The sequence below is a fragment of the Phoenix dactylifera genome, chromosome 8, assembly GCF_051530095.1.
Source record: "Phoenix dactylifera cultivar Ajwa chromosome 8, Ajwa_hap1_PhDact_Kaust_v1.1, whole genome shotgun sequence".
Taxonomy (NCBI): Eukaryota; Viridiplantae; Streptophyta; class Magnoliopsida; order Arecales; family Arecaceae; genus Phoenix; species Phoenix dactylifera.
In genome coordinates, this window is record NC_143197.1 from 2,133,442 (window position 1) to 2,143,648 (window position 10,207).

A 10,207-nucleotide genomic window follows, 5' to 3' on the forward strand; every position below is an offset into this window, starting at 1 on the left:
CACTGTTGAGAGACATCCGGCCATGTTGTGTGATGGGATGGTTATCCAGGCGAAACATATGTTCAAGGAGGCGAATGGGGCTGCGGACTGGGTGGCTTCCTTTGTCGCCAACCAAGAGATCACCTATGGGTGGGAGAGGCGGAGGTGCTCAGTGCTCTCCGTGATATACTACTTTTTGACTTTCTTGGCTGTATCCGTACACGTTGTGTATGATACTTTCATTTCAGCATTAAAAAAAAAAAGCTAATACAGAATATTTGAGTTGGCACATGATCCTTGTCCACCATGTTGTTTTTAGTTTGCTGCGCAACTTTTGTCGAAACCTTCTAATAGCCATTCGAGTGATTGAAATTCTGAAGATGGTAACCCCACTCCATCTCAAACTGAAGCTAGAAGATTACATCATATCAGAACTAATATAAATGCCATACTAGTGAAAGACTAAACTCAAAGAAAATATATGTAGCCCAGCCTTACTGGGCCGGCCTGTTGGCGCGGCCCTGTGCAACCCAAAGGCTTATTTTAAATCAAAAATAGAACAGAGCTCTGGTAGAACTCGGTGAAGGAAGAAGAGTCCTCCTCCACCACGAATTCCATTGAAGGCTAGGATAAGCCTAGCCTCCACTTCTATATAAGCCCCTCCCCACATTAATTTATAATGCTTTTAGCCACAGATAGCTGGGTGAACATTGAGTGTGTGGCAGAGAACAGCGACAAAGATAGCAAGGGGATAGATTGGAAAACTGATGAAGCTTACATCAAATCAGGTCAAAACAAACCAGTCACCCATAATGGGCTTGCAGTATCTGAGCAGAGATGGGCACTCTTCGTTCTTTCAGAAACCAGAAAGAATTGCTACTTGCTTTCCTCACCTAGACAGGTGAAGTATTTCATCAGGGCTGGGATTTATTATGGCAACTAGGGTGGTGCAGGAAAGCCCATGGGCTTAACTCGAATGATGCCTCTTGAAGCTCTATAATAGAATGACCCAGGCGGCGAGGCCCATGCTCAGGCCCAGTATCGAACTCATGGAATCGGAGGTTAACTTCCTTCCCACAAAGTTCCCCATGCAGTAATATTACGTTGTAACTCACAATCTCACGACTATTAAAGCACATGCATGCACACAGCAATTATTATCATGTTCTCGAGCTGAGCTTCCGATATTCTACTTGCATAAACAAAGGGTTGTGATCAAGATTAAAGCTATTGGAGTTCAAAAACATAACAAAGTTCTCAGACGAATACAGGAAAGCAAGCAGGCAGGTGACTCACATAGTTACAGGCCTCTCATTTTAATTTTTCTTCCCGTAAACCACCCTAATTGTCTAATAATCCAAGATATAATTTAAATTTTCTCATTTTTAATTTTCTCGAGTTGCTAATGTTCCTAACTTTTTTAAATCCAATTAACAAAGTTCCTAAGATAGGTACAACATTTATTGTATTATTTGATCCACCATGCTTCCACCTCAGGATGTGCAGGCTGTGCGATAGAACCAAATGTGAGATTTGTTATAGAGGGCTCACACTCTTTTTGATGACCAATAAATCCAATTCCAATGATGGTCTAACTAACCTGAGCTCAAGTGGATATAATCTACTCATCACCATTTCAACATAAAATCAAGGGAAGATAGATGCAGCCGAAACTGATTAACAATAGGTCAGTGGTCACCATGTGCTCTTAAGATACTTCGCATTTAAAACTTGAGAGGTGTATCCTAGTGTTTGCTATGAAGATCTTTTTCATCGTTTACATAAATTAATTAGTCGAGCACTGACTATGATGATTGAAGAAAACAAAAAAATTATAAATCACTATCGATGCGTAGAAAAGTATGGAAATGAGAAAAGGTCAATATAACGTGCCTATGTAGCCGGCTTGAAACAGCTCGTCGCTACTATGGATAAAATCAAATTAATTTTGTGGGAAGGTGATGACCCACAAATGGCCATGGAGTAGGCTACAGAAGTGCGAACTTGTCGTCTCACTCTAGAACAACTTGAAAGTGGAGGACGTTGAGCCTCCTTTTATCCCTAGTGTTTGCTATGAAGATCATTTTCATCATTTACATGAATTAATTAGTCAAGCACCGACTATGATAATTGAAGAAAACAAAAAATTATAAGTCAATATCGACGCGTATAAACGCATGGAAATGAGAAAAGGTCAATGCAACACACCCATGTAGCCAGCTTGAAGCAGCTCGTCGCTACCATTAATAAAATCAAATTAATTTTGTGGGAAGACGATGACCCACAAATGGCCATGGAGTAGGTTGCAAGAGTGCAAACCTGTTGTCTTGCTCTAGAACAACTTGAGGACATTGAGCCCCCTTTTATCCTTAGTATTTGCTATGAAGATCATTTTCATCATTTACATGAATTAATTAGTCAAGCACCGACTATGATGATCGAAGAAAACAAAAAAAATTATAAATCACTATCGGCGCGTAGAAGAGCATGAAAATGAGAAAAGGTCAATGCAACGTGCCTATGTAGCCAGCTTGAAGCAGCTTGTTGCTACCATGAATAAAATCAAATCAATTTTGTGGGAAGACGATGACCCACAAATGGCTATGGAGGTAAGGAATGGGTCAAGACGCTGGCCAAACTAACTGGAGAAAAGATAGTGGGTAGCAAAAATCCATCAACTCAAGTTTAATCTATTTATTAAATAGGTCAAAAATTCAGACCTAAACCCGTCCATTTTATTAAATATATAACCTAATCCAATTTATAATGAGTTAAATCAAATTAAATAAGCTAAACAGTTAAGCATCGCCATCAGGTACATGGTTGGAACTGAAAACGCATGTAGGTTCGCGGTTCACGTTTTAGTTTTTCATGTATTATTGTTGACAACCATTATTAATACGAAAAGAAAGGCGCATGACAATTAATTTGCAGGTGAAGTAGTAGCAAGGATCTGGATCAATGCTGGGCTGCAAGAAATAGGGGTCTTCTAACCCAAAAGTTTTTGCTATATATCAACGCAGTTCGGTTTCACCCTTTGAACTTTAGAATCAGTCCCAGCCAGGCCTGAGCTGCTTACCTATTGAGTGGGACCAAGCAAAATAACAACCCAAGCCCAAGACCTGATGCAATCCCATTTATTGAACCCTTAGCTGTGACAAAACATCTTTATTGGAATCGAGCAAGAAGTTCATCCATATCACAACCCATGGGACAAGTAACTTCTTGTGCTGGTTAAAGAATGCGAAGGTAGGATTCGAACTCAGAACCTCTGCTCTAATACTAAGTTAAAATCATTACTTATTCCAAAAGTTTAAATTGATAGAATGAAATAGATTTATTTATTTATATATATATCTAAATTTTTTTAGCCAAACCGGTCATGTTCTTCTGGGATTCCCCACCCTCTGATCCTTGACTTTCTAGAGCAGCAGTCACATTGGTGCCCTGCCCACCACCACCCCATGCAGCGCTTCTTTGGATTCTTTTCTCTATACGCCGAGAGCCACCAGCAATTTCCCCACCATTTAAGCCGGCTACTGTGTAGTCTTATACGAGTCTCTCTCTCTCTCTCTCTCTCTTGGCTCTCATAGATAAGTTTTCTTTTCTTTTCTTTTCTTTTTTTTGGCTTTTTTCCTCTATATCTTCAAAGAATCTCTGGTCAAGTTTCATTTAAGCAAGAGTTGGGTGAGAAGTAGACATCAAGGATACGCAACCGCGTTAGGTTCGGTGTTGCTTTCTTCCATGCCATTATCATGTTTAGCCAACTGTAGAACACAACACAACTGTTAGGTCTAGCTGGCCTTTGTCTCATGCCATACTTCATAACCAAACCTTTCACATTCTCTTCTCTATGTTGCAGGCAACGTAGTGCCAGTTTATGCTACTTGCATGATATTATGCTAAAATATATGGGATACAGGAATAGAAGGAGAGAGTGTGGTCAAAGAGAAAATAAAGAAAGCGCTTTTGTTTAGTTGGAGTTTTTAACCGAAGAAGACAAGAAAGTGGTATTTTCGTAGGTATAAGATTTCCATATATTATGAAAAAAACTATAAGAAACATAGAAAAGCTGTTTTTCACCGATGGAAAATTGATTTTTTTTCCGAAAACTACTCTTTATTAAGAATATAATAGATATTTTATATATATATATTTTAAAAAAAATAAATGTTCAACCAAATATAAGCTGTTTTAAAATATACCACCTTTTCATAGTCAACTAAATATATTAAAACTATTTTTTTATATCATATTTATATTTTCAGAAATCAGATTCTTAAAAAAAAATATTTTGTTGAGATTTTTTTTTTCCAACATACCTAACAAGTCCACTGGGTTTGGGGTTCAGTGCACATATGAGGTAATCATGTTTTAAACAATGGGCACTTGGTATAAGTAATCAGGTTTATAGGTACTGTCATAATCCAATCATGCATGATCTTAAGTTAAAATATATGGTGTTGGTGTCCGGTTCACACCTTTTTATGGTTCTAGGACTGAAGTAATTACGTTTCTAACAATGGGCACTTGCGACCAGTAATCAGGGTGCCCATTCGACCAATTATTTATTTGCAGGGGGAAGAGGGTCGTGTTCCACGTTCCTTCACTTTTTCTCGGCTTATTGATTTGTTTTTTTCTTGAAATAGGTAGCTCCTTTCAACCTTTTCCACATAATTTACTCTTCTAATGATGTGAGAGCGTTGAGCAGCATTACGGCTAAATTTATATCCCAAAACTTGATTGAAAAATCAAAAACATATCCATGGTTTTTTTTTTTTTTTTGGTACAACAGCGACTTACATCCGATGAATGTGAATGCAGCCAACAAAATCAGAAAAAAGAAGATCATATAGTAGAATAGGAACCGACACGTGATCCACCCAAATGAAGCCCCTAGAGTGATAGGCCGCGTAGGAGGCTACTTAATCAGCAGCACTGTTCGCCTCTTTGTAAATATGTGATGTCCTCAAAAGAGCATCCTCGTCTAAAAGCCTGAGAATATTGTAAAGAAGCGGACTAGAGCTAGCTCCCCGTTTCTGACTCCGGATCCAATCGATGACTGTAGCCGAGTCTTCCTCAAGAAGAACGCGATTCGCCCCCACCATATGTCTCACACAGATGATCCCTTCCCAAGCAGCTCAAAGCTCAGCACATACCACAGATATATCAAAGATTTGCCGACCCCCAATCGTTACTAGTCTGGCAATATGGTCTCGGATGACAAATTCGGCGCCTCCGATGCTTCCTCCTTCGCCAATATTCTCAAGGGACGATAACGTGATAGAGCGGATGACCTCTGCCGCATAAAAAAAATATATCCATGGAAGGTAAATCGCAAAATTGTGTATTTAATATTAGAATATTCTTTCTTAACACAAGTTTTGCAAACCCTTTCTAAAACAAAGTCTAATGCAAGACACACTAATTGCAAAAAAAAAAAAACCCTTTTTTGATGATTTTTTTTTTGAAGAAAAAGGAGGAGGAAAAGAAAAAATCATACCTTCGGTAGCTGCACGTATATCGTGGGAAGTTACAGAACCTCTACGCTACGGAGTTCATGCATCTACTTATATAATTAATAAAAGGCTAAGCACCACCTGGATCCACAAGAAAATAGTTGATTTTTAATATATTGATCAACCTACTATCAATGAGTCTGGGTCCTCTTCAGTTTCCTTTTTTTTTTATTTTATTTGTAGACACTTCATTTAATGATTAAAGTGAAGAGATCTAATCTCAAATCTTCAATCAAAGTATTGTGGAGTGATTGGTAATTGGACAAGTTAAGATAAATATTATTTACAATCCTACTAGATCATCAACCAATCAACAAAACATGAATAATATGGGATGCAAATCCGACTTCTTCGGTTCGGAGCACAAATTAAGATGATCCAAACTTAATATTAATAGTATATCAATGTTAAATTTTATTCATTGTTAATATCCATGAAATGTTTTAACTATTAAAAATAAAAAAAATATATTATTTTATCTAATAATTCGACCAATGTTCTGCTAAATTATCAGTTAAAATATTAGATAAAATAAATTTTAAAAAATAATATATATTTTTCAGACTATTATGTACGAGTATAAATTATCTATATTTTTTTATAAAAAATTATAATTTACTCAAAGGTACATGTATCTGACGGACGGCCAAGATGAAGCGATGGAAAGCAACGGACTGATGTGATGTCTCTCCTGAATGCCAAACCACCTACGATATTTAGCCCAAGAGACGAATCTTAGTTAATATTTTCGTTCTTATATTCTATTCCTAAATCTTGGCGCCGGTGGTGTTCTTTTTAAGACATGGGCTGGCGCTGCCCATCCTTAATTTAGCTGTCCTTTTCCCCAGTTTCTTCTTTAGTTTTTTTCCTTTAACTTCACCATTTGTAGCGGTTTCAGTTCATTGACTCTGCTCTCTCTCTCTCTTCTCCATTATTTTGCTCTTTCTCCCTCCTAATCTCTGGAAGCCATAGTTGAGGACCCGTCGAGTCGATCAAAGCGCGCTGGCTTCTGTCGGAGCTTGGGGAGGACTGGATTGGATGTGGAGGAGGGGAATCGATCCTTCGCTGGCCTTTGATCCCTTGCTGCCGACGTTGTAAAACGCTTGGGACGGAGGCGCAAAGGTGCCATCTTCTCCCCTCTTTCTCTCCGTTTGAATCCTTCCCGTGATGCTGCTGGGTTTCAATAGTTGCAGTTGATTGTCTGTTTTGAGTTGGTAAAGGAAAGTTGGTTGCTTGGTATATCCACTTGCTTTTTTGGCTGCGAAAGCTAGAAATTTCCTGTTTAGGTTCTTTGGTTGGTCTTTTTCTTTTCTTATTCTCGTAGAGAGCATTCCAAGATCGGATTTTTTTTTCAGAGCAGGGTTCATCTCATGGTGATTTTGGTCTTCTTTGGGGTGTGGGGGAGATGTGTGGGGGGGGCTTTTTCTGACTCGGAATTTATGAGGGAGAATTAGGGTTTCCTGGTTCCAAGTTCGGAAATCGCACTCTATTTATCTTGTTTTGGGTTATCACGATTTTGTTATCAGAGGGCTTTCCTTGCTCTCGATCCTTCAAAATCGTAGCTTGATTCCTCTTGCATCTCTGTCTCTTGGTTTAGTGTAGTGCTTCAAAAATTCTTCAAGAATCTGTGGCTCGTGACATGATGGGCATTGGGAAACTTGGATTGGGTTTCTGTATCCTTGCGACCATAGCTCTTCAGTGTGTCTGTGGTTCGTTCACCCCTGCAGACAACTACCTGATTGACTGTGGGTCTTCAAATAGCACGACCATCGACAACAGAACTTTTGTCGCCGATGCGTCCGCTTCTTCTACCCTCACAGCCCCAAATAGCATCTTAGCCAGCACCTCATCGAGCTCGGTATCGGCTCTCTACCGAACTGCACGGATCTTTACCCAGCCCTCCTCATACTCATTCTCGATCCAGAAGCATGGCTGGCACTTCATCCGCCTCCATTTCTTCCCATTTGTGTACAAAAGCTACAACCTTGTGACTTCAAAGTTCACAGTCTCAACCCAGGATGTTGTTCTCCTCCAGAATTTCCAGCCACAGGGGAATTCTTCTCCTGAGTTGAAGGAATATTTGGTCAACATGAATGAGGACACCCTCTACCTGTCCTTCATACCAGTGGGAAACTTATCCTTTGCCTTCATAAATGCTATAGAAGTTGTTTCGGCTCCTTCTGACCTACTTAATGGTTCAGCCAGCACCATTAATCCTTCCGGGGAATACCAAGGTTTGCTAGGGCAGGCATTGGAGACAGTTTACAGGATCAACATGGGTGGCCCAAGGGTTACTCCGGATGGCGATACTCTGTGGAGAACCTGGGTTAACGATAGCAGCTTTATAGTTAACAAGAGTGTCGCTGAATCTGTTTCCTTCTCTGGATCACTTAATTATCAGCCAGGACTAGCCACTCAAGAGACTGCCCCCAATATCGTCTATAGCACAGCGACCAGATTGGTGGCATCAAATACTTCTACTGCACTTGTTAACGTAACTTGGCAGTTCAACGTAGACGCAGATTCTAGCTACTTTATCCGGCTTCATTTCTGCGATATAGTTAGCAAGGCACTTGTAGATCTCTACTTTAATGTTTATATCGGTAACTGGCTTGTGCTTGGTAATTTTGATCTCACTAGTAAGACAACAAGTCTGGCTGCACCTTATTATGTCGATTTTGTATTGGCGGCTAGTGATGCATCCAGTAAGCTGCATGTTAGTATTGGCCCTTCAACACTATCCGATGCTTTGGCTGATGGCATTCTAAATGGGCTTGAGATTATGAAGATGAGGAACTCCAATGGTTCTGCCATTGTTGTTGCACCACCTGGCTCGAAGAAAAACCTTGGTGTAATATTGGGTTCGGTCGTTGGAGCAATTGCTGTGGTGATTGTTGCTTGTGTATTTTTTATGGTGTGTCGGAGAAGGAAAATCGCAAGGAAGCACCACTCAAAGACTTGGATGCCTTTCTCAGTCAACGGACTGACTTCACAGAGTACAGGGAGTAGAACTTCCAATGGCACTGCTGCTACATCTGGGCAAAATGTGAGCCTTGGTTACCGGTTTTCCTTTATTGTTCTGCAAGAGGCAACAAACAACTTTGATGAGAATTGGGTAATTGGAGTAGGAGGTTTCGGGAAGGTCTACAAGGGAGTGCTAAAAGATGAGACCAAGGTCGCCGTCAAGAGGGGCAATCCGAAATCCCAACAAGGCCTCAATGAGTTCCGCACTGAAATTGAGTTGCTATCACGGCTGCGCCACCGTCATCTGGTTTCTCTTATTGGGTACTGTGATGAGCGGAATGAGATGATTCTTGTTTATGAGTACATGGAGAAAGGGACTCTTAAGAGCCATCTCTATGGTTCCGACCTTCCTAGTCTTAGTTGGAAACAGAGGCTGGAAATATGTATCGGATCAGCCAGAGGGCTTCACTACCTTCACACTGCTTTTGCCAAGGCTATAATCCACCGTGACGTTAAATCTGCAAATATTCTACTTGACGAGAATCTCATGGCTAAGGTTGCAGATTTTGGGCTCTCAAAGACTGGACCAGACCTGGACCAGACCCATGTTAGTACTGCAGTGAAAGGGAGTTTTGGTTATCTTGATCCGGAGTATTTCCGAAGGCAACAGCTGACAGAGAAATCAGATGTGTATTCATTTGGAGTGGTTCTGCTTGAAGTGCTTTGTGCAAGACCAGTCATTGATCCCACCCTTCCAAGGGAGATGGTGAACTTAGCAGAATGGGCAATGAAGTGGCAGATGGGAGGAGAGTTGGAGCAGATTGTTGATCCTCGGATTGCAGCAACAATTAGACCTGATTCTCTGAGGAAGTTCGGCGAGACAGTCGAGAAATGCCTGGCAGATTATGGCGTGGAGAGGCCCACAATGGGAGATGTGCTGTGGAATTTGGAGTATGTGCTGCAACTCCAAGAGGCAGAGTCAGGGACCTCTGAGGTTAATAGCATCAACCGGATTGCTGGACTTTCTTCACAGGTTCAAAACATCAGGAACCTCGAGAGTGCAACTGTTGGGGGAGTTGGTACCTCAAGTTCCAATGATCTTTCTGATGTCTCTGGGAGTAAAGTTTTCTCTCAGTTGATCCATGCTGAAGGGAGGTAAGTTGGTTATTATTTTCTGAAATACAGCTTGTAGTGGAGACTTCTAAAAAGTTATTAGTCTGTTTCAAATGTGACCACTTAGTCCTTTATACAGAGTTTTATGTTGGACGCTTGAGTTTTTTTAGGGGATTTCCAGTTTATTCTTTTTATGTGTGTTTGCTCGCATACTCGCGTACAAACAGTCTGACCATGTAATTACAGTGTAGGTTTGTAATAATACCTTCCATTTGATTGTTCATCATCATCATCATCAGTGGAAATCCTGTTTATATGTGTGCGCCTGCCTGCCTGCCTGCGCGTGCGCGCGTGTGCTTGTTTATTTTGGAGGACCAATACAGAGTCTGAACCTTCTACAATGAGGAAGTAATGGCATGAATCTCTTAGCATAGCCATCTATTAGAGGACCTACAATGGTTGTTTGCTTACAATTTGTGTATGTGGTGGTGCTTTCGTGAACATGATGTTGATAGAAATGAACCCTGAAACTTCTTATAGACCTGCAAGCTGAAGCCTGACAGCATGCTGCATAAACTCCAAGTTCAAATGTCTAAGATAAGGTAAGAGTGCTCTGCCAACCACATGATTCT

At 40.5% G+C, this 10,207-nt stretch overlaps 1 protein-coding gene across 1 annotated transcript; it reads left to right on the forward strand.

Moving 5' to 3' along the window:
• The first annotated feature begins 6,280 nt into the window (after positions 1 to 6,280).
• LOC103710403 (putative receptor-like protein kinase At5g59700) lies at positions 6,281 to 9,858 on the forward strand. The gene is made up of 2 exons (XM_039124229.3): positions 6,281 to 6,620; positions 7,096 to 9,858. Exon 2 carries the CDS (start codon positions 7,138 to 7,140, stop codon positions 9,619 to 9,621), a length of 2,484 nt encoding a protein of 827 aa, XP_038980157.3. The 5' UTR covers positions 6,281 to 6,620; positions 7,096 to 7,137; the 3' UTR covers positions 9,622 to 9,858.
• Positions 9,859 to 10,207: the final 349 nt, after the last annotated feature.